The sequence below is a fragment of the Myotis nattereri genome (assembly GCF_964212035.1).
Source record: "Myotis nattereri genome assembly, chromosome: 12".
NCBI classification, from domain to species: domain Eukaryota; kingdom Metazoa; phylum Chordata; class Mammalia; order Chiroptera; family Vespertilionidae; genus Myotis; species Myotis nattereri.
The window spans coordinates 3,042,195-3,067,980 of NC_138087.1; the positions used below are offsets into that span (position 1 = coordinate 3,042,195).

General features: G+C 41.6%; 1 protein-coding gene across 1 annotated transcript in view; it reads right to left on the minus strand.

The window, feature by feature from the left end:
- IARS1 (isoleucyl-tRNA synthetase 1) overlaps nt 1-25,786 on the minus strand; it is a 98,354-nt gene that overhangs the window by 69,808 nt on the left and 2,760 nt on the right. Inside the window, exons 2-7 of the mRNA XM_081103200.1 lie at nt 24,083-24,208; nt 20,496-20,652; nt 20,132-20,251; nt 16,543-16,625; nt 13,311-13,428; nt 2,601-2,748 (exon numbers count right to left, since the gene is read on the minus strand). Of these exons, the coding sequence (XP_080959326.1) occupies nt 2,601-2,748; nt 13,311-13,428; nt 16,543-16,625; nt 20,132-20,251; nt 20,496-20,652; nt 24,083-24,201 (745 nt within the window). The 5' untranslated portion in view covers nt 24,202-24,208. The remainder of the gene's footprint in view (nt 1-2,600; nt 2,749-13,310; nt 13,429-16,542; nt 16,626-20,131; nt 20,252-20,495; nt 20,653-24,082; nt 24,209-25,786) is intronic.

The window sequence follows — 25,786 nt, forward strand, 5'->3', positions numbered from 1 at the left end:
TTTTAAAAAATATGTAACGCTTCACAAATCTGCTTGTCATCCTTGCGCAGGGGCCATGTTAATCTGTTTCATTCCAATTTTAGTATATGCGCTGCCGAAGCGAGCAATGGAATTTTTTTTCTGGCCTTGAGTTTTTCTTTTCTTTCCATGGCTTCTTTCTTCCACTCTTAGACTTTCCTAGTGATGAGAGCCATGCAGCCCACCCAAGTTCCATGGGAAAGGAAGCTGTGCTTGGGACTCTTCTAGACGTCACCTATGAACTTCTTTATCTGGCTGTTTATGAGTAGCCTTTACAATATTCTTTTGTAACAAACTGGTAATCTAGTATGTACAATGTTTCTCTGCGTTCTGCTTCAGCAAATTAATAGCATCTAAGGAGGAGGTCCTGGGTTAGCCAGAAATATATGTGACATTCTAGACTTGCAATTGGAGTCTAAAGTGGGGGTTGGTGGTGGGGACAGTCTTATACAAGTGAGTCCTTAACCTTTGGGATCTAACTGCAGACAGCTAGTATCTGAATTGAGTAAATTGCTTGGTGGTGTTTAAAAAACACATATCATGCCAAAACCGGTTTGGCTCGGTGGATAGAGCATCGGCCTGTGGACTGAAGGGTCCCAGGTTCGATTCCGGTCATGGGCATGTACCTTGGCTGCAGGCACATCCCCAGTAGGAGGTGTGCAGGAGGCAGCTGGTCGATGTTTCTCTCTCATCGATGTTTCTAACTTCCTATCCCTCTCCCTTCCTCTCTGTAAAAAATCAATAAAAAATATATTTAAAAAAATAAATAAAAATAAAGATAAAAAACACACATCAGAGCCTTAGCTGAGTGGCTCATTTGGGGGGAGCGTAGTCCCTTACACCCAAAGTTTGTTGGTTCCATCCCCAGTCGGGTGCATATGGGAGGCAACTGATCAATATTTCTCTCTCTTTCTCTCTCTCTCTCTCTCTCTCTCCCTCTCCCCCTTGCCCTTCTGCTCTTTAAACACATGCTCTGTGAAGATTAAAAAACAAGCAACCCACACACATCAGATTCCTAGGAATGATGAGATGCCAGCTCTCTGAACCTTCAATACTTCATCTATAATGGGGGCATGATGTGCAAAAGTATGCTAAAATCAGAAAATTATAAAGGAATTTTTACTTTGTATGTCTGCACTATTTTGCTTTTTGGTATGCTATATTTTTAATCTGTCAAAGAGAAAAGCACAGAGCCAAAATGGCCTCACGCATGCTAAAAGCCCATGATACCAAAACCAGGTTTATTATTTGATCTAATTGTTTCAACTTCTCCTAAAAACAACATTAATCAACAAGTCTGGAATTTTCTGGTCAATACCAATGAGGTAATCTGTGGCATAGGCTCTCACCATATCCACCCCAAAGGAAAAGGAGGCAATCTGAATAACAAACAAACAAACAAAAACCTTTGCTATTAGCTTCCTCAAAAAATATACACATAGTGCCGGGAGCCGGTCCATCCTTGCTGTTTCAAGGGACCTGGCATATATGGCATACTGTTCTTAATATGTTTGCTCACCTTCTTGGCACTATGTGTTTTAACCAAGGTCACCTCTCTGAGAAAGGTTGTTTCCCCAGGTAGGGATTTTCCCCTGAAGTTAGGGAGGGAATAAAAACCCTTAACTAAGTGCCAGGCGGGTAATTAATCACTTTAACTACGAACAATCATGCTTAAGCTACATAATCTTTACTCCCTGGAATGGAGATAAGAAACGCCCTAACCTTTGTAATAGAGACTGATAGGACTGAATCAACTGGTATAAATACAGTTGTAACAAGACAGCAGGAGACAGAAAGAAGACAGAACCCACACGGAACCTAGAGACAGAAGAACTCCGCTGGAGAGAACATGGCAAAAGATCCTGGACTGAACCTGACTACAGAAATTGGCAAGAGAACCTGACTAGAACCTGGTGACTGAACCTGGCTGGAGAACCTAGACAGAACCTGGCTGGAGAACCCGGCTACAGAACCTGGCTGGAGAACCTAACGAGGAAACATGGCTACAGAACCTGGCTGGAGAACCTGGAGAACCTGGCTGGAGAACCTAGCAAGAGACCATGGACACAGAACCTGGCTGGAGATCCTAAACAGAACTTCGCTAGAGATCCAGACCAGAACTTGGCTGGAGATCCTGGCTAGGCTGCTGATCAACTGAACGCTGTCTCCGTGTCATTTCTTCTTCGCCGACTCCGTCTACGCTTTTGGGAACCCCTGGACCTGCTGGGGTTGGACCCCGGCAACATAGCAAACAGATGTCCTGGTGTAAAAATAATCCTTTCTTTTCTTTCCCTAATAGCGCTCCTTGCCCTACCCCTCTTCCTATAAAAATGCTTCATTTTGTACTATCCTTAGCAGCAACCTTCTACTTGCTAGATGGGATGCTGCCCACTTATAAAAGCCAACTAGACTTTCAACTTTAGTTGGCTGAATTGTTCTTTAACTCATTAGAAGTGAAAACAAAACAACACAACTCTTTTACAGATTGTTTACTCCACAAAAAAATGTTATGTTTACTCTTTCCCAAAATGTTAACAATTATCATATCCATATTAATCATAAGTCACCAAGCTCACACTTACCTTTAATCTTTACATACTGCATATCCGGATTAACACAGAGGGCAAGGTTACTAGGCAGAGTCCAGGGAGTAGTTGTCCAAGCAACCAAAGATATACTTTCGTCTTCCTCCAAAGGAAAGGTAACAAATATTGAAGGATCTTGAACGTCCTCAAATAAAATGAGACAAAGTATTTCTTTTTAAAAATCCATAATAACATGGAAGAAAAAAATCCTAAAGAATAAAAGATTTTCAGAATAAATTGAGCTTTTAAAAAACCATTTGCCACATTTATAAAAAATATATAAATCAAGAAATTCCAAATATATTTTTTAGTATACTTTAAAGTTTTAACAATTACACATTGCACAATGACATTAAGATCAATGGACTGAAGATATGGTGGTGATCCCGTAAGATTACAATGGAGCTGAAAAACTGCTATAGACTAGAGCAGTGATAACAAACCTTTTGAGCTCGGCGTGTCAGCATTTTGGAAAACCCTAACTTAACTCTGGTGCTGTGTCACATATAGAAATTTTTTGATATTTGCAACCATAATAAAACAAAGATTTATATTTTTCATATTTATTTTACATATTTAAATGCCATTTAACAAACAAAAATCAACCAAAAAAATGAGTTCACGTGTCACCTCTGACACGCATGTCATAGGTTCACCATCACTGGACTAGGCTAATGATGCCTTAGGTTCCCTAAGGTCATAAGGCAATGTATTACACAAGTACTTATGTCAGGGGCAAAAATAGAATATTGGGGACTAGCTCTGGTTATGGGAAATATTAATCATGCTCTGTTAACCATGACTGCCTTGTGTTGGTTAAAGAAAGGACTTTCTGACCTGGCTGGGAGTTGTATGCCCCCAGGCCCTGGGAGTCAACCTTAGAACCATTCTCATTCACGAATTGCCTATCATCATGGAAAGATTAACAGCCTTGCTGTCCAAACAATGGAGTCCCACCCCAGCCTCCTACTTTCCCAGGCCTGTAATCCCTACTTCTCCATGTAATCCTTGTCCTACCCTATATAAGCAGCTGGCTTATGGGAGGGCTGCAGAACAGATTTTTGTGGTTGCCCTGCTGCTCTCCTATACTGCTGGAAGTATTGGAATAAAGACTCATATATGATTCAACCCTGTCTCTGCTTAATTGGCTCAAGGAGTGAAAGGCAGCATGGGCCCACTGATTGTCTAGTTATGCTTAGTAGCATTGCCTTACAACTTTCTACAATGTTCAGTATAGTAACATGCTGTGTATACAGCATGTAGCCTAGGAATTGTAGGGAAAGAGAATTTGTCAATTAACACAGGAAACAGCAGATATGGGAGAAGCTCTGAAAACTAAGAAGTTAGCTTTTTGTAAAACACATTTACATTTTAAGAGGAATCTCCACTTGTAAGGGTGTCAGGAAGAGGAAGAACTTATCATTAGAAACTTTTATCAATGCAGGAAACTATGTAAATCTACTTAGCAACCTTACTTTTGTTTGCTGTGATTTTCCTGATAAGCTCCCACAACTGACGTCCCGCCCCCACCCCCAACATCTCTGGCCTTCAGCTGAATTTTGGCAAGTTACTCAGTTTTCCAAGGTCTCTACCATGTATATAGAAGATATACATGCTATTTAAATCTTTTGTTTTTCTCCTGTTAACCTTTTATTACAGGGTATTTGAGCCAAGAACCCAGGAGGGTAGAGGGAAATTATTTTTCTACCCCTAAAGAACAATAAGCTATACCATGTAGCCTAGGTGTATAGTAGGTTGTACCATCTAGATTTGTGTACATGCACTCTGATGTTCTTGCAAGGACAAATGTACTGAACAGATCCTTAAGCAGAGCATGACTGTAGTCACAGATAAAACATTTTAAGTGTATCAATATGGATATATACTGGAAGTTTCACTATTACAATGATCTATTTCATAATAAGTTCATAAGGTGGTACACCTGAAGCGTAGTGGTCCCTCCTTTGGTAAAACTGCTGTTTGAGCTATTCTGTTATTCTTAGTCTCTTATTCTGTAGGTCAACTCTGTTGTTTTTAGACTGTAAAATAACTTTGTTTTTAGCTTGAATAATAGAAAAGATAAATTTAACTGGCCTTGCAAGCTAGCCATCTAAAGGGGCTGATACATGCCCTAACCGGTTTGGCTCAGTGGATACAGCATAGGCCTTCGGACTGAAAGGTTCCAGGTTCGATGCCAGTCAAGGGCATGTACCTTGGTTGCGGGTACATCCCCAGTAGGAGGTGTGTAAGAGGCAGATGATCGATGTTTCTCTCTCATCGATGTTTCTAACTCTCTATCCCTCTCTCTTCCTCTCTGTAAAAAATCAATAAAATATATATTTTAAAGGGGCTGATACACTGATCTCTAATAATAAAAGAGAAACATGCAAATTAGCCATCCCTCCCTACGCTCAAGCCACGCCCACCATTCGATCAGAGTGATATGTAAATTAACCCGACAAAGATGGCGGACCTGTGGGCAGCACGCATGTGCACAGGCACCGAGCTGCTGGGGGCAGGCGTCCCACACCGCCCCGCCCCGGCTCATGCAGGCCGGTGGGCAGCACGCACAGGGGTGAAGCGGCCGGGGGTTGGGAGCGGTAGGACGCCTGGCTTCCACCCAGCCCTGGCCGCTCCAGGCTGGTGCACAGCATGTGGAGGCAAGGAGTGGTCGTGTGGGGCGGGACACCTGGCTTCCGCCCAGCCCCGGTCACTCCAGGCAGGTGAGCAGTGCCCGCTGGCGTCCTGCCCCACCAGGCCGCTCTGGGCCTGTGGGCAGCATGCTGAGAGCCTCTGGGCAGAGGAGACAGGCCGGTGGAGGGCGGCCTGTACTCCCCACATGGCTGCGGTGGCAGCTGTGAGCGCGCCAAGCAGAGCCTGAGGGTCGAGCTGAAATTGCGCCCGCAGGACATCAGCACGGAGTGGCTGCACAAGTCCCACCTCCTGGCCCAGAAGGCGGGCAATTGCGGGGACAGCTTCTGTGGCGGGCCAGATTGACACCCTCCTGGCTGTGCCACAGGGGTTTGCGGATCTGTGAAGCCACAGGCCTCCGGTGCGCACATCCTCTCCTCCCTTCCTGGCATGCGAACATCCCCCAGCACACTGTCACCCTCGTGCGCTTTCAACAGTTGCAGACCCAGGCGCGCACAAGTTCCCCCCCGCCCCTCTGCAGCACTTCCATCAAGCCCAGCATGCCTAAGTCCCCCACAGGAAGTGCACACATCCCCTCCAACATGCTCATGTCCTTTGGGGAGAGTCTGGGTGTTCTGGGTGATAAGGGTGGATGCCTTTGAGATGACAGTGAGAGGGCAGAGTGGTGATGCCCTGTTCCTGCAGAGGCCAGTGCAGTGACGAGATCACCTCTGTGGGGCTAATGCAGGTGCTGAGGCAGGAGCAGGTGCAGACAGACACACCTGGTGGGAGTGGGTGGCCCTAGATGAGGTGCCTTCAGTCAGCGTTCAAGATTAAGAACCCAGAGGCAGCGAGGAGTTCCATTCTCTCAGTGAAACAGTGGGATAGTTGGGGCGACTGCAGAGGAGGAATGTGCACTTTGGGTGCCGGCGCCCATGAGCAAAGACTGCCCTGACTGAGCCTCCCTCCCGTGGGTCCTAGCGCACTCCTGCCGGGCAGCGGGTGACAGGACGTGCTTTTCCGAGTTAGAGAGAAAACATTGATTCTCCTGCTGCCTGCGAAGGTGGAAAGTGAAGTGGGGAGACATGCGGGGAGTGAGCAAGGGTCCCTGTCTGGGGGTTCCAAATCCGCCTTGCTTCCTTTCACCGCTGACTAGAGATATACAGGGTATCCACCCTAAATGTATACACAATTTGAATACCTACTAATTCCAATGCGTTTAAGCATGAGAAGAAAGAAACAACAACGGAGCTGTAATCTGTTAAAAATGCAGGCACAAACCAGCAATCGGACATTCCCCGAGGGGTCCCGGATTGGAGAGGGTACAGGCTAGACTGAGGGGCTCCTTTCCCCCGCCCCCACCCCAGTGCAAGAATTTCGTGCACCGGGCTACTAGTACTGATAATAATTCTCATATTCTCATGCCAAGTGTTTGTTCATCCAAGATTACAGGTGTCTATATAGATATGTACTCAATATTACAAAATTGTCTGTATAGATATGACAGGTGTTTGTTAGATATGATATATACTCAAGATTACAAATTGTCTGTAAAAATAATTTACACAAGGACCTAAAAGGATATAAAAAGAAAATGCTTCCTCCTTTGGGTGTTCAGAATTTGATAAAGGTAGTAATCTGCTCTGAACCTGCACGCAATAAAGATGACTCCTAACTAATTGGCTCATTAGGCGTCTTGTCCAGCTAGCTGATTTGTGATCAACACACCACAAAATAACTGTTTAGGAAAAGTTATTCCTTATTAAAAAATCTAAGTACGAGTCATTCTCAAACACCGTATACATGAAGAACTTATAACACACCAAAAAAAATTTTTTTTAAATATATATTATTGATTTTTTACAGAGAGGAAGGGAGAGGGATAGAGAGTTAGAAACATGGATGAGAGAGAAACATCGATCAGCTGCCTTCTGCACACTCCCTACTGGGTATGTGCCCGCAACCAAGGTACATGCCCTTGACCGGAATCGAACCTGAAACCCTTGATTCCGCAGGCTGACGCTCTAGCCACTGAGCCAAACCAGCTAGGGCATAACACACCAAAATTTTAACAGAGTGAAAAGCTTGGTCTGTCTGACTCCATCTTGTTTAAGCCTGCTTTGTCCCCAGGGCCTTACAGCTTCTGCTTAGTTTTGAAAATAGAAATGCTAATCATTGGAAAATTCTGCTCCAGGCTCCCAAGGAGATAAAGGAAGTATGTACAAAAATGATTATCAAAGATTTGAATGGATTCACATAAATTAGAGTTAACACATCAAGAAGAAGGAACTTTTACAAGCTTCCTTGGATCTATGCTGGCATTCAAATGCCTGCAGTTGTTAATTACCTCTTTGCCCTCCTGTCTTCCTTTTCCCTTGACACAAAAGGCTGAATTCTGTACTTTCTTGAGATGATTTTTTTAGGATGCTTGACTGTCATCTTGTTGGCTGCTGGCTATCTGAATGAAGTCACTTCCTTGCTCTATCACGTTATCACTCAACTCATTGGCTGTTGTGCGGCAAAGAATAGGAACTTGGACTCGTCTACACTAATAAAAGAGAAATATGTAAATTGGTCATCACTCCGCTACACCCACTAGCCAATCAGGATGAGCATGCAAATTATCCCCAACAAAGCTTGCAGATTAATTTGCATATGCAGGCGTGGAGCAAAGACTGAAGGCTCCAGCCTGTGCAGAGACTGAAGACGACTGAAGACTGATGAAGCTTGGCTTCTCCACTGTGGCGGGAGCGGAGAAAGCCAAGCCTCGCTGCCGCGGCCGGAGCAGAGAAAGCCAAGCCTCGCTGCCGAGGCCGGAGCGGAGAAGCCAAGCCTCGCTGCTTCAGCCGGAGTGGAGAAGCCAAGCCTCGCTGCCGTGGCCGGAGCGGAGAAGCCAAGCCTCGCTGCCGCGGCCGGAGCGGAGAAGCCAAGCCTCGCTGCCGCGGCCGGAGAGGAGAAGCCAAGCCTCGCTGCCGCGGCCGGAGCGGAGAAGCCAAGCCTCGCTGCCGCGGCCGGAGCGGAGAAGCCAAGCCTCGCTGCCGCGGCCGGAGCGGAGAAGCCAAGCCTCGCTGCCGCGGCCGGAGCGGAGAAGCCAAGCCTCGCTGCCGTGGCCAGAGCAGAGAAGCCAAGCCTCGCTGCTTCAGCCGGAAAGGAGAAGCCAAGCCTCGCTGCTTCGGCCGGAGCGGAGAAGCCAAGCCACGCTGCCGCGGCCGGAGCGGAGAAGCCAAGCCTCACTGCTTCGGCCGGAGAGGAGAAGCCAAGCCTCGCTGCCGCAGCCAGAGCGGAGAAGCCAAGCCTCGCTGCTGCGGCCGCAGTGGAGAAGCCAAGCCTCGCTGCCGCGGCCGCAGCGGAGAAGCCAAGCCTCGAGGCCAGACCAAAGGCCTGGGTCCCGGGTGCGGGAGGAAAACCGGTGCCGGCAGCCAGGGGAAGGAAGGCCTATTGCGCGAATCTTCGTGCAACAGGCCTCTAGTTTACAATAATTCAGTTCATCAAAGAAATACAATATAAAAGAAACCTAGAGGCAACCAACACACAATCATAGAATGGCAAAAGTGGAAAAATAAAATGCTAAGTGTTGGCAGAATGCAGAGTTATCAGAACTGCCGAGTGGGAGTACACATCAGTATAACCACTTTGAAGCACTCTATTCAAGTATCTATTAGAATGGAAGGCAGCAAACCAGAGCTCACAAGCCAAATTTGGTGGTGTCCTGTTTTCATACAGCCCAAGGGCTGAGAATGGTTTTGACAGAGTTGAGTACTTAATTCAGAGATAATTTGGCTCACAAAGCCTAAAATATTTATTATGTGGCTCTTTATGGAGTTTGCCAACCTGTATACTGGAGCTAAATATAACAATTGACTCAACCATTCCAGTCAAACAGAAATATGTACAGTATATGCCCCAAAAGACAAGTTCTGGGAAGTTCCAGTAGCACTATTGATAAGAAAGTTTGCAGAAGCACATACTGAAAATTAGTGAAATGCCCATCAACAGTAGGATAAATACCAGGCAGTAATGAAAACAGTGACCTACAAACATACAAAATGGACGACTTTAAACGTAATCTTGAGCAAGAGAAACCAGACACAAAAAAGAACACATTGTATGATTCCATTTATACATAACTTAGAATCAGCAAACAACTCAATGCATTGAAAGTAGGGGTGAGGTGTGTGTTTAACCTGAAGGAACCATGAGATGGGAGAGCTACTGACAGGTTGATAAGGTTCTTTATTCTGGGTGCTGGCTTCAGAGATGTATTCATTTTGTGCAACTACATGGAATAGAGCAAGAAAAGGAGGAGCAAAAAAAGGTCTTATTAAAACAGGCCAGTGATGGCGACACGTGAACTCATTTTTTTGGTTGATTTTTCTTTGTTAAATGGCATTTAATTGTATAAAATAAATATCAAAAATATATAGCTGCCGAGACCGGTTTGGCTCAGTGGATAGAGCGTCGGCCTGCGGACCGAAATGTCCTAGGTTCGATTCCGGTCAAGGGCATGTACCTGGGTTGCGGGCACATCCCCAGTAGGAGATGTGCAGGAGGCGGCTGATCAATGTTTCTCTCTCATTGATATTTCTAACTCTCTACCTCTCTCCCTTCCTCTCTGTGAAAAATCAATAAAATTAAAAAAAAAAAATACATAGCTGATTCTCACAGCCAATTGGCCTGGAGGTCAATTCCTCCCAGTAATACCTACAACAATCAAGGCTTAACTACAACAAGACTGTGCACAAAGCCCACAAACGGGTCACCAAGAGTGTCCACCTCAGGTAATTGGGGAGGCTGAGCCACTAGGCCCTATAGGACACCTAGCACACAAAGCAACTCTACCAACACAGGGAAGCATAAAAAAAGCAGAGACAAAGAAACAGGTCACAAATAAAGAAATGGAGGAATGCAAACAACTGGATATAGAGTTCGAAACCACGGTTATAAGGTTTTTCAAAAATTTTCTAGAAACCGCCGATAAATTTAGTGAGACCCTGGAGGATATGAAAAAGACCAACTAGAAATTAAGCATACACTGACTGAAATAAAGAATAATATACAGAGATCCAATAGCAGACAAGGGGATCCCAAGAATCAAGTCAAAGATTTCAAATATGAAGAAGCAAAAAATACCCAACCAGAAAAGCAAAAAGAATCCAAAAATATGAAGATAGTGTAAGGAGCCTCTGGGGCAACTTCAAGCAAACCAACATCCGAATTATAGGGGTGCCAGAAGATGAGAGAGAGCAAGATATTGAAAACCTATTTGAAGAAATAATGACAGAAAACTTCCCCTTCCTGGTGAAAGGAATAGACTTACAAGTCCAGGAAGCACAGAGAACCCCAAACAAAAGGAATCCAAAGAGGACCACACCAAGACACATCATAATTAAAATGCCAAAAGCAAAAGACAAAGAGAGAATCTTAAAAGCAGCAAGAGAAAGACAGTCAGTTATCTACAAGGGAGCACCCATACGACTGTCAGCTGATTTCTCAACAGAAACTTTGCAGGCCAGGAGGGAGTGGCAAGAAATATTCAAAGTGATGAATGCCAAGAACCTACAACCAAGATTACTTTATCCAGCAAAGCTATCACTCAGAATTGAAGATCAGATAAAGAGCTTCACAGATAAGAAAAAGCTAAAGGAATTCATCACCACCAAACCAGTGTTATATGAAATGCTGAAAGGTATTCTTTAAGAAGAGGAAGAAGAAGAAAAAGGTAAAGATAAAAATTATGAACAGCAAATACATATCTATCAACAAGTGAATCTAAAAATCAAGTGAATAAAAAACCTGATGAACAGAGTAAACTGTTGAATATAATAGAACCAGGGGCATAGAAAGGGAGTGGACTGACAATTCTTGGGGGGAAAGGGGTGTGGGGGTGCAGGAAGAGACTGGACAAAAATCGTACACCTATGGATGAGGACAGTGGGGGGGGGGGGTAAGGGCAGAGGGTGGGGTGGGAACTGGGTGGAGGAGAGCTATGGGGGGAAAAAAGAGGAACAACTGTAATAATCTGAACAATAAAGATTTAATTTAAAAAAAATATATATATAAAAATAACTGAGGGACAAATCGTATGATATTTATGAGACAAAGAGAAATATGAACATCAATTATATCCAGAATTTAAAAATTATAAAGTATTTACTATTAAGAATGACTAGTCATAACGTTTTTAGGAAAGATAACAGTAAGACACTGTGGACAGATCATGAGAATTCTCACTTCCTATTACAGAGTGTTTTACAAAGTATCATACTTTAAAAAGATATTAGTTTGTAAGAACATGTAATAAATAACTTCAAAATGCAATGGGTATTTAATTTTAAAGCGTGCCTTTAACATTTATGTAAAACGTTTTTTGTACTCGTTCAATAGAAACTTACCTGGCCACTGGGTAAAGCTAGCAAAAAACTACTGATCCGCAATGTGTTAATGTGCTTAGGATGTAATTTTCTACATTTGTATGTACTTAAAATATTTTATTAAAAAAATACAGCACAATATGAGCACTGTCATTGAAGCATATTTTGGAGACAACAGAAATCATGTCCATCTCAGTAGAATTTGCAAGGATCAAATTGAATGTATGAAAAGCATTCTATAAGATGCAAAGTGCTTTCAGAATGCAAGTTTTAATATTTTCAAATTGGAGCTATGAAGTAAGACTTCCTTCCTAAAATCAATGTCCTTTAAAAACAAAGAGGGTTAGATAAATTTTTAGAAATGAAAGCACCTCTTAGATACACACAGATACACACACATGAGAACATATAGGTCACAGATAGTTTCAGAAGACTTACTTCTTTTACTATCTTTCTAGATAAGGTAAAGGAGTATACTATACAATAAGATCCTAATATGCTAAATGCCTGGTTGTCCATTCAACCAATCAAAGGGTAATATGCTAATGATATGCTAAGGCCGCTCAACCACTCGCTATGACATGCACTGACCAGTAGGGGCAGACAGTCGACCAGTCAGTTGCTATGACAGGCACTGACCACCAGGGGACAGATGCCCCGACTGGTAGGTTAGCTTGATGCTGGGGCCAGCCAATTGGGAAAGAGCGAGACAGGCTGGACATGCCCTGGAGTTCTCCCACAGTCCCTCTGTTGCTGGGCAACCTCCTGCGTCCCTCCACAGCCCCGATCGGCACCAGTGGGGTCCCTTGGCCTGACCTGTGCCCTCTCGCAATTTGGGACCCCTTGGGGGATATCGGAGAGCCAGTTTCGGCCCAATACTGCAGGCCAGGCTGATGGACCCCAATGGTGCACAAATTCATGCACCAGGCCTCTAGTACTTTATAAATGTCAGGCATGTCTAAACTCTTCTATCATACCAACGACAGGAAATTCCATTTATTAGAGAAAAGATTAAAATACTGTGCACCAAAAAATAAATAAATAAATAAATAAATAAAATACTGTGCACCAATCCCCAATCAGAATTTTTCCCAAATAAATCAACTACGAGATCCTAGATGAGTGATAAAAATCACCAAAACCGCCAAAACCGGTTTGGCTCAGTGGATAGAGCGTCAGCCTGCGGACTGAAGGGTCCCAGGTTTGATTCCGGTCAAGGGCATGTACCTGGGTTGCGGGCACATCCCCAGTAGGAGATGTGCAGGAGGCAGCTGATCGATGCTTCTCTCTCATAGATGTTTCTAACTCTCTATGTCTCTCCCTTCCTCTCTATAAAAAATCAATAAAATATATTAAAAAAAAAATCACCAAAACCAACAAATCCTGTGAAACAGTGAGTGGAGGGAACCAGGGCAGAGATGAACTTGTAAACCTAAGAGAAGCACAAACATGGTCAAAACAAGCAAAACCTATGACATTAAGACACATCATTAACAAATCTCATAAGGGGTTGGGGGTGAAATCCCTTGTTTTTAAATTTAACAGAGCCTTGGTTCAGTGACTGACAACATTACCAACATGCAGGATGAATGATCAAATTAACAAGACTCCCTAGGCTGACACTCTACATTAGGACTGTTACCTTGGTCACCACACCTTTTACCTTCCAAGAACGTAACTTAATGCCCAAGGATCTTTTACATACCTTGTAATTCTGGTGAGATTCGAAGTTAGAAAGTGGAGTGTTGCATGCAGTGGAAAAAGGCATGACTTTCATGCCTCTATAAACAAGGCCTTTATCATAAAGTTGTTTGAAGACCCACCTATCAAGTAAAGAGACGTTTTAGAATCCTAAATAATAAAATGCTAATATGCAAATCAACAAAACAGCAAAACGACTGGTCACTATGACGTGCACTGACCACCAGGGGTAGACAGTAAATGCAGGAGCTGCCTCCTGGTGGTCTGTGCACTCCCACAGGGGGAATGCCACTCAGCCAGAAGCTGGGCTCACGGCAGGCGAGTGCAGTGGCGGGAGTCTCTCTTGTCTCTGTGGCAGCGCTAAGGACCCCTTGAAGGATGTCTGACTGCCAGCTTAGGCCCGCTCCCTAAGCCGGTAGTTAGACATCCCCCGAGGGGTACCGGACTGTGAGAAGTTGCAGGCTGGGCTGAGGGCCCCGCTATCCCCCAACACACGAATGTCATGCACCGGGTCTCTAGTAATTATATAACCAAAATTCTCTTTCCCCAAAGGCAAATATTTATGCCAGGTTTCATTAATAGTTTGTGTCAACCACAGACATGAAAACACAATGTTTCTCAACTGAAGATTCACTGGTAAATTACAACAGATCACAATGAGCCTTTATATAGACATGAAAATGCTATTATCTGTTGACATGGAAACATGTTCATATCTTAATGTTGACTGAAAAAAGTTGACACCATAATGTACAGAAAGGTACCAATTATGCAAAACTGCACATTTCAGTCCAGACAGTCCTCAGGTTATATCAGACTTGATGTATGTCGTTTCGTGGTTATGTTGCCATCATATATATATATAAAAGTTCCGTCATTTTGACGTATGTGCTTTATGTTTTTTATTATTTATTTACCACAAGGTCAAGAATTATTATCTTTCTTTTATATTTTTCTTACTGTTTCACTTCATTACTGCTGTGTATGTACTCCATGTGAGTGACGTAGGTCAGTGATCAGCAAACTGCAGCCCCTTGAATGTGGCTCTTCCACCAAATACCACGTGCAGGCGCACACGTACAGAGCAATTGAAACTTCGTGGCCACCCTCAAGGGGCCAAAGAGCCGCATGTGGCTTGCGAGCCGCAGTTTGCTGGCCACTGACATAGGTGCTTACATAGGTGGGTTCCTACTTAAGGCAAAAATTGCGTTACGTCATGCCGTAGGAACAGATCTCCCATGTAACCCGAGGACCTACTGTATACATATTTACATTTTTCAGGAGTGCTGAAAAAATAGATTTCCAATAACATCTTAACTATGGCTGGCATTTTAGTTTTTCGTTTTTAAATAGTTTTCTGGTGTATTGCTTAAATTTCACTATAATGGGTAGTTTCACTGCACTGGGATTAAAGTCAGTATGTCTGCTATACCTAGCCAAAAACTTTAGCATGCTATTTTAAGTTAAATGTACTAACAGAACTGCAAACATCCATAAGAATCATCGTAGATTTTCTCGTGACTACTCACCTCTCCCAATTAGATGCAAGAATGCACTAGTGAGAACCCTTATTTAATTCTGCCATATTAAAATTCATCTTCAGTCTCATTCCTCCTATTTGTCTGTCAAAATAAATGAACTAAGCCCTCTCTCCTTTGCTAAAATACAGTTTTATGAAAACTTTATATTTGTTCATGGTATTCTTTTGGCTGCAGATAAAGCTTAACTATGTGCCTTATTTATATGCCAAGACTTTCCTCAGGAAGACTAACATCTCAATACCAACCGACTTTAAAAACTGTTTTCCTGAGTCAAGTATGTTTTATGTAAATTAAAAGTATAATTTAGAGCTGTATTTCCCAACATGTAGGTACTAGCCATAGGTGCTCATTTAAATTTAAATTCATGCCGAAACTGGTTTGGCTCAGTGGATAGAGCGTCGGCCTGCGGACTGAGGGGTCCCAGGTTCGATTCCGGTCAGGGGCATGTACCTGGGTTGCGGGCACATCCCCAGTGGGAGATGTGCAGGAGGCGGCTGATCGATGTTTCTCTCCCATCGATGTTTCTAACTATCTATCTCTCTCCCTTCCTCTCTGTAAAAAATCAATAAAATATATTTAAAAATAAAAAAATAAATAAATTTAAATTCATTAAAACTAGAAATTCAGTTTCTCAATCACAGCGGCTACATTTAAGTGCTTAATAGCCCCTGTCTAGAGCATAAATAGTGCCTGCTTTTTCAGATGTTTAACATGAACCCTGGTTTTTAGATGCTCCAATCATGAAAACTCCAGCTGTTCAATGAATAGGAAGCTGCCTGCCCAAAGTCCCTAGCACAGGGGTGGGCAACTGCAGGCACGCATGCCAAACATGGCACTCCAGTAACTTTTGCTGGCACACGAAACCCTCTCCTATAATCTTCCATTTACAATTTTTTTCTTAGTATCGACTTTATTTTTCAGATACATTCAGTGTAGGTGCATCTTAGATAAAGAAATAATTTTACATAACATGTATACATTAAAAAATAAACGTATTTTTCATCATCATATACTGTTTTTGTCGCTCGAATGAGTTTTATTATTTCTTCAAGATTCTTCACATACGTACACCTTAAGAGATATCAAGTAGGTGTAACATGTTCGCAAAAAATTAGGGTTGGCACGCAGAAGAATTTTGAGTCAGAGATTTGCTGGTTTTGGCATGCACTCACAAAAAAATTGCCCACCCCTGGGCTAGGCAATGTGTGTGGGGCACAGGGCATAACAGAACTGTCTGTACCCTGCTCTTAGTTTTGCTATGAACCTAAAAATGCTGTAAAAAAAATTAAAAGTTTTAAATCTTTAAACACCAAAACAACCCATCATTACTCTATTATGTAATACAGGGATGGGCAAAAGTAGGTTTATAGTTATGAGTATGCAAAATACTGTTCATTCTTGTATTATTTAATTGCTGTATTTTCTATTTTCTAAAATTAGTGAATTTAGAGAGATAGATAGATAGAGATATCAATCTGTTGCTTCACTCATTCAGGCATTCATTGGTTAATACTTGTGTGTCCCCTGACCAAGATCAAACCTGAAACTGTGGTACATTAGGACAATGTTCTAACCAACTAACCTATGCAGCCAAGGCTAATTATTACATTTTCTTTATGAAAAACTGGAGAGCTATTTTTGTCCACCCCTGCATGACAAAATATTCATTATATTTACAATTTCAAATAAACCTACCAGACAGATTCCATGAATTCTGGATAGAGTGTTTTATAGTCATTGTCAAAGTCAATCCATCGGCCAAGTCTGGTAACAGTAGACTAAAAAAATATAAATATTAGTTGTTAGAGAATATTTGTTATTGTAAATCAATGTGTTTTACTTCTTTATCAGCACATGTAATGATTTTTGGAAAACAGAACAATCAATGATTGAGGTAAATCTATACTGCTATCAACATACTATGTAAGATTAAGCACCAGATTCTTCTGGCATTCATCCTATATGAAAATGTTATTTTCAAGTTATCAATATGCCCTTACAGTCTACCAAAGTTACCATTCAACAAAAGCTATAGCTATAACTGTTGCTGGCAAGAATTATTAATGGATATTAAAACTACTGAGTTAAAGTATGAGAAACAGGATATTTGCAAAGAATCTCCCCACAGAATACTAATTAGAAAGGAAAAACTCCAACTTTACAATAAAGAAACCTGACACAGATCACCTTAGTAACCAAAGTTAACATAATCAATGAGACATATCAGTATCACAGGCCTCCTAATGGCGGACTAAAGATATGATGTCACTTCTGAGACAGTTTTTCTAAAAATGCAAATCCTAAATTGAATCATGAAAAAACAGTAGATATTGAGGGAATTTCTTTAAAATAACTGGTTTGGCCCTAACCGGTTTGACTCAGTGGATAGAGCGTCGGCCTGCGGACTCAAGGGTCCCAGGTTCGATTCCGGTCATGGGCATGTACCTTGGTTGCGGGCACATACCCACTAGGGAGTGTGCAGGAGGCAGCTGATCAATGTTTCTCTCATCGATGTTTCTAACTCTCTATCCCTCTCCTTTCCTCTCTGTAAAAAATCAATAAAATATATTAAAAATAAATAACTGGTTTGTGCCGGGAGCCGGTCCATCCTTGCTGTTTCAAGGGACCTGGCATATATGGCATACTGTTCTTAATATGTTTGCTCACCTTCTTGGCACTATGTGTTTTAACCAAGGTCACCTCTCTGAGAAAGGTTGTTTCCCCAGGTAGGGATTTTCCCCTGAAGTTAGGGAGGGAATAAAAACCCTTAACTAAGTGCCAGGCGGGTAATTAATCACTTTAACTACGAACAATCATGCTTAAGCTACATAATCTTTACTCCCTGGAATGGAGATAAGAAACGCCCTAACCTTTGGAATAGAGATTGATAGGATTGGAATCAACTGGTATAAATACAGATGTAACAACACAGAACTTGGAAGACAGAACTTAGAAGACAGAACCAAGAGAGACAGAACCTACACACAGAACCTAGACACAGAACCTACACAGAACCTAGAGACAGAAGAACTTCGCTGGAGAGAACATGGCAAAAGATCCTGGACTGAACCTGACTACAGAAATTGGCAAGAGAACCTGACTAGAACCTGGTGACTGAACCTGGCTGGAGAACCTAGCAAGAGAACATGGACACAGAACCTGGGTGAAGATCCTGAACAGAACTTGGCTGGAGATCCTGGCTAGAGATCCTGGCTAGGCTGCTGATCAACTGAACTCCGTCTCCTTGTCATTCCTTCTTCGCCGACTCCGTCCACACTTTTGGGGACCCCTGGACCTGCTGGGGCTGGACCCCAGCAGGTTTGTACTATTTAAAAGTGACAAGGGCAAGCTCTGGCTGGGTAGTTCATTTGATTAGAGCATCCACATCGGATACACAGAGGTTTTGGGTTCAGAGTACATTCAAGAACAATCCGATGAATCCTATCTAATAAAGACAGAATATGCAAACTGACCATCACTTTGTGACAAAGATGGCGGCGCCCACAGCCAACAACACGGGAATGTGCAAATTGACGCGACAAAGATGGTAGTGGCTGGGCCGGGACACAGGTGTTCCACCCCTCCTCGGCCGCTCCAGACCTCTGGACAGTACCCACGAGCGGCCTGGGCGGGGCGGGACACTTGCTATGGGGGAGAGGGCAGGAGGTGGAGGGAGCTACAGGAGGGGGGCAGGGCCGGAGCGAAGATGGAAGGCGGCTCTGGCCCGGAGCTAAGGCTGAAGGCGGCGGCCTGAGTGAAGGGCTGGGTCCTGGGTGCCGGAGGGAAGCTGGTGCCGGCAGCCAGGGGACGGAAGGCCTTTCTTGCATGAATCCCAATGCATTGGACCTCTAGTGGATGAATAAATGGATAAAAAAATTGCTGTTCCTCCCTTTCTAAAAAATAAATTTAAAACTTTTTAAAAGATTAAAAAAAAGTGAAAAGGTCATAAATGACAAAAAAGATAGAGGTCACGTTCCAGATTAAAGGAGACTACGGAGGTATGACAACTAAATGCAGTGTCTGCTTCTAAACTGTATTTTGGATCAGAAATAAAAATTAGTGGAACTGGTTAAATTTGAAAAAGGTCTAATGTATCAATGTTCATTTCTTTCTGATAATTTGCTTCTGTTAATTATACTTTAGTTATTGAAGGTGTTAGCTAATAAGTAAAGGATAAAAGAAAACTCTTGATACAACTTCGTAATTTTTAATAAACCGGAATTATTTCACAATGAACAATTTAAAAATAAGGGGGGTGGGGGAAGACCTATACATGTTATAATCAGGATTTTTCCCTACTGGTAACCAGGCAAGGAAAGTTAGATTAAAGAAAGTTAGGAGAAAATTTAGAAGCTCTGAGTTTTTAGGTCCATGAAATAAAATTTTATTCACCAATGAAAAGAAGTTACTCAGTGCTTTGAGCAGAGAAGAGCAAGATGAGCACAGTCTTGTGGGAGAGAGAACTTCACAGGCTGAGTGGAAAGAGCATGAGCAAGAGACCAATTAGGAGATTGTTACCGAAATGAAGAGGTGAGAAGCTAGGGAGAGGTTGATGGAATGATAAATGACTAAATAAGAGATGCTAACAAGACTTGATAGAATTTGACGGTAGATGTGACTGTGAGGATTAATGTTTAAAGCCTGAGTCCACTGGCAGAATAGTGAATTCTGAGGAACAGCAAGTTTAGGAAATCAAAGTGGTAAGATGGCAAAGAAAAAAAAATACAACAAAGCTGTTAAGTGGCACAATCTAATTAATAAAAAGGCCAGGGAGAAAATAAGGAGGTGAGGACCTGTGTTGCTAAGCCCTTAAGAGAGGGCAGAGCTCTGACAGCACTGGACAGTTACGTACAGGTTCCAGCTGTGGGAGCAGCACCACTAAAAGGAGTGGGCAAGATGGGAGTTCATGTAACAATCAGTCCAAATTAGAATTGTTTTTAACATTTGATTTTTTTGTTTGTTTGTTTTACAATATTAAAGTTAACTTAATAGCTAGGTCAGCCTGATTCGTCATATACTGTGTGCAGGTAAAGGATTAAATATGGAGGATTAATCAAGCACATAGAAATAACAGAAGCTTCAGTTTAACTAGTCTACGTATTAGGGTTGGAGGTGGAAGCAAAACACTCTTTTAAAAAGGAATGGTTGACACCTTAAGTTACAACTTCACATGGACAGCCATACTTCTGGGAGCATCATAAAATGCACAAAGGACCAGAAGTCATTTTAACATCCATTTAAACTACAAGTTTTGGTCCATTCTACTGAAAATAACAGAACATACCTTCCACTCAGTAGAATATCTCATCACAATTGCTCGGCACTGATTGTTATACTCCACAATCCCCATTTTGGCTACATCCTCTGGTCCTCTGATTCCTAGTATCTTATCTATTTCATATTCCTGAAAATTACAATAACATTGTTAACATCGCTGCCCTATGAAACAAAATGCAATTGAACTCTAGAAAATAAAACATTTTAAAATAAGTTCTCAAAAAATCTAGAGAAAATGAACTATAAATAGTATTATAGAAATGAAGAAGAAAAAATCTGATTATAATAAAAATTCATACTAATACATAGTACATAATGAAATCTAATGCTTATTAAAAAATCAAAACATAAGGCTGGTGACTCAAACATACCACAGGTAAGCCATGACAATCCCATCCAAATCTTCTGTCAACATGAAACCCACTCTGGTGAGCATATCTTGTAACTATATCTTTAATTGTCCCCGCAAGTATATGTCCATAGTGAGGTAGTCCAGTGGCAAAAGGAGGCCCATCATAGAAAGTAAATCTAACAAAAAGAATAAAAATATGTGATTACTTTAAAACAAACAACAAAAATGTAGGACAACTTTTTTTAATAGATGGCAACTGTCTCAGTGGAGTGTTCAGGAAGAAAAGTGGTGAGTGCCTGGCTGGCGTGGCTCAGCTGTTGAGCGTGGACCTATGAATCAGGAGGGAACGGTTTAATTCCCGGTCAGGGCACATTCCCGGGTTGCAGGCTTCATACCCAGTGTGCGGCATGCAGGAGACAGCCCATCAAAGATTCTCTCTCATCAGTGATGTTTCTATCTCTCCATCACCCTTTCTCTCTGAAATCAATAAAAATATATTTTTAGCCGAAACCGGTTTGGCTCAGTGGGTAGAGCGTTGGCCTGCGGACCAAAAGGTCCCAGGTTCGATTCCGGTCAAGGGCATGTACCTGGGTTGCGGGCACATCCCCAGTAGAAGATGTGCAGGAGGCAGCTGATTGATGTTTCTCTCTCATCGATGTTTCTAACTCTCTGTCTCTCTCCCTTCCTCTCTGTAAAAAATCAATAAAATATATTTTTAAAAAATATATATGTATATATATATTTTTTTAAAATATATATATTAAAAAAATAAAAAGAAAAGTGATTAAAATCTATTTTGCTCTCTTTTTAAATTTTTGACTTCAGATAAATACATGAAATTGGCAATGTAGCAGAATACAAAATCAACACCAAAAATCTATGGCTTTTTTATACACCAATAATAAATTCTCAGAAAGAGAAACTAAACAAACAATCCCATTTACCACTGCAAGAAAAATATTAAAATAACTTAGGAATAAACTAAGGAGGCAAAAGACTTGTACTTGGAAAGATACAGAACACTGAAAAAAAAGATAAAGGGAGAGATATATACAAGTGGTAGAGTATTCCGTGTTCATGGATTGGTAGAATTAACATTACAATGTCCATACTACCCACGGCAATCTACAGATTCAATGCAATCCCTATTAAAATACAAACTGCATATTTCACAGATCTAGAACAAATATTCCAAATATTTATATGGAACCAAAAAGACCCCAAATATCCTCAGCAATCTTGAGAAAGAAAAACAAAGTTGGAGGAATCACAATACCAGATATCAAATTATACTACAAAGTCACCATAATCAAAACAGGAAGATACTGGCACAAGAACAGGCATATAGACCAATGGAACAGAAAAGAGACCCCAGAAATTGCCCCAAGCCATTACGCTCAATTAATATTCGACAAAGGAGTCAAGAGCATACAATGGAATCAAGATAGTCTCTTCAATAAATGGTGTTGGAACAATTGGAAAGATACATGTAAAAGAATGAAACTAGACCACTAACTTACACCATACACAAGAATAAACTCAAAATGGATACAGGACGTAAGTGTATGTAGTGAAACCATAAAAATCCTAGAAGAAACCAGGCAGCAAAATCTCAAACATCTCTCATAGCAATATGGTTATGGATACAGCTCCTCAGGCAAAGGAAAACAAGGAGAAAATAAACAAATGGGACTACATCAAAATGAAAAGCTTCTGCACAGCAAAAGAAACCATCAACAAAACAACAATAAAGCCCACTGCATGGGAAAACATATTTGGCAATGATACATCTGACAAAGGGTTAATAACTAAAATACATAAGGAACTCATACAACTTAACAAAAGGAAGACAAACAATCCAATTAAAAAATGGGCAAAGGACCTAAATAGATACTTCTCCAAAGTGGACCAAAGTGGACATATGAAAAAATGCTCAAGCCCTGGCCGCCTTGGGTCAGTGGATAGAGCATCAGCCTGGGATTGAAGGGTCCCAGGTTCTATTCCAGGCAAGGGCACATGCCTGGGTTGCAGGCTTGATCCCCAGTAGGGGGGGCGGGGGGGGCGTGCAGGAGGCATCCAATCAATGATTCTCTCTCATAATTATAATTTATGTTTCTATCTCTCCTTCTCCCTTCCTCTCTGAAATCAATAAAGAAATATATATACATATTTTTAAAATATATTTTATTGATTTTTCACAGAGAGGAAGGGAGAGGGATAGAGAGTTAGAAACATCGATTAGTTGCCTCCTGCACACCTCCCACTGGGGAGGTGCCCGCAACCAAGGTACATGCCCTTGACCGGAATCGAACCTAGGACCTTTCAGTCTGCAGGCCGCCGCTCTATCCACTGAGCCAAACCGGTTAGGGCAAGAAATATTTTTTTTAAAAATGCTCAAAATCACTGATCATCAGAGAGATGCAAATTAAAATGACAATGAGCTATCACTTCATACCTGTCAGAATGGCTACTATCAACAAATCAACAAATGACAAGTGCTGGAGAGGATGTGGAGAAAAGGGAACCCTAGTTCACTGCTGGTGGGAATGCAGACTGGTGGCACCATTATGAAAAACAGTATGGAGTTCCCTCAAAAAATTAAATATGGAATTGCCATTTGACCCTGCGATCCCAATTCTAGGAATATATCCCAAGAAACCTGAAGCACCAATCAGAAAGAATGTATACACCCCTATGTTCTTAGCAGCACAAAGTACAATAGCTAAGATCTGGAAACAGCCCATCAGTAGATGAGTGGATAAATTCAGATAAATGATTATTTATTGCAGGTCCTGCCTTGAAAAAAGCTAGTTATGGGGGAGCTGGAGAGGCCTCCATTGGGCCACCTATTCTTCATTGGTTATTCATCCTGATGCTAAACAATAAAGCTATTCATCAGTAAAATAGGGCACCAAACGCCTATCTCATCAAGTTTTTGAGCAGAAGACACATGATTAAAAACAGAACAAAACTGGTCGTTAGGTGAAGGGAGATTATAGACAGGAGGCAACCTAACAGAAGGCTAGTCTAAGTAATTAATGAGGTGGTGATAATGAGAAAAGTGGAAAGGAAGAGTGTGATATGTAAACTCTATTCAATAGTGGTCCAAATTTAAATAGCTTTTAACATCTGAATTTCATTAGACCAAATTCAGGTTAATCTATTCAGAAGAACTCTTAAACTGAATCTAACCTAATAATTAAGAACTCATTCATTCAAAGTATATCTACAACTGAGAGTACCTACTATATAGAGCTAGAGACTCTGGGAATACAAAGTGAATAAAATAGTGATGGCGAACCTTTTGAGCTCGGCTTGTCAGCATTTTGAAAATCCTAACTTAACTCTGGTGCCATGTCACATACAGAAATTTTTTGATATTTGCAACCATAGTAAAACAAAGATTTACATTTTTCATATTTATTTTATATATTTAAATGCCATTTAACAAAGAAAAATCAACCAAAAAAATGAGTTCGCGTGTCACCTCTGACACACGTGTCATAGGTTCGCCATCACTGGAATAAAAAGTTCCTGCCTTAATTGAACACAGTCTAAGAAATGACTAGTCTTAAGGACTCTATCTTTACCAAGAAATTCACATACTTTGGCCTATGTTTTGACTGCTTTAGGCATTCTTGGAAACAATTAAATTCGGACCAGAACTGCAAGATTTTCTCTTCTTCAGCAGGAAAATCGATGTTTTCTGGAACTTGCTGAACCATTTTGTTGCTGCAAGAGAAATCAAATTTATTATTCTCAAAGAGAAGTCTAGTCTAGAAATAATTACCATACATTAAAATGAGTGTACGTTACTTTAAAAATAATTAACGTTTTTTAGGTAAATTTCACACACTATCAAGTTCACCCTTTAAAGTGTACAATTCAGCCGAAACCGGTTTGGCTCAGTGGATGGAGCGTCGGCCTGCGGACTGAAGGGTCCCAGGTTCGATTCCGGTCAAGGGCATGTACCTGGGTTGCGGGCATATCCCCAGTAGGAGATGTGCAGGAGGCAGCTGATCGATGTTTCTCTCTTATCGATGTTTCTCACTCTCTATCTCTCTCCCTTCGTCTCTGTAAAAAATCAATAAAATATATTTAAAAAAATAAATAAATAAATAAAGTGTACAATTCAGTGATTTTTAGTATATTCATGAAGTTGTGCAACTGTCACCATGCTAATTCCAGAACTTTTTCATCAATGCTCCCTCCCCATCCTCTAAAAACCTGTACACATTAGCAGCCACTCTCCATTCCCTTTTTTCCAGTCCCCCGACAATCATAAATCTGCTGCTTCTAAAGATTTTCCTGATCTGGACATTTCATATAAAAGGAATAATGTATGTACAGCCTATTTTGTCTGGCTTCTTTTATTTAGAATTATGTGTTCAAGGTTCATCCATGTTGTTATATATATATATATATATGTATATATATATATATATTGATATTTTCTATACTGAATATTTCATTGTATCAACACGCCATGTTTTGTTTACCCATTCATTAGGACTCTTTCCACTTTTTGGCTATTATGAAGAATGCTATGAATATGAATATATGTTTTTGTGTGGGCCTAATGTTTTCAGTTAGGGGGGCATGGAGGAGGCAGCCCATTGGTGCTTCTCTCTCATTGATATTCCTATCTCTCTCTCCAACTCTGTTGGAGACCAGGTATAAGCTGACACGGTCCTTGCACCTGAAGGGGCTAGCAAGGCTGGGACCCTTACCCACACAGTTTTCCCAGACTTGTTTGGATGGCGGTTATCAGTAGAATGAGAGCCTTTGTAGAATGAGAACAGCCTTTCATGGCTTATCAAGAAGTCGGTGACTATTTACTGAGATTTGCTGTACCGAGAATTTGTCCTTCTGCTCTGTCTCTCCCTTAGAGATTAAGAGGAACAAAGAATACATTCCTCTTGACAGACCTCCTATTCAGTGTTTTGTGTATAAAAGGCATTGCGTGGTTAATAAACTCACTGCAGTTCCTCGATTGAGCTGCAATCCTCCCGATCCCGCTCTCCTGTCTTTCTTTCTTTTCTCAATTCCCACCTCCCTACCTCAGCCCAGTTCAACCTGTCAGGCTGGCCCTGACACATCTCCCTTCTTTTCTCTCTGAAAATCAATAAAAACATATTAATAGAAAAAATAAAAAAAAGAAAGAAACCACTACCTTAAAAAGGTTGTAAATTTTTAGCTCCTATATTTAGGTCATTGATCCAGTTATTTGTATATACAGTGTAAAACAGGGATATTTATTAGAGGCCCAATCCACGAAATTGATGCACTGGGGGGGGGGGGGGGGGGTTT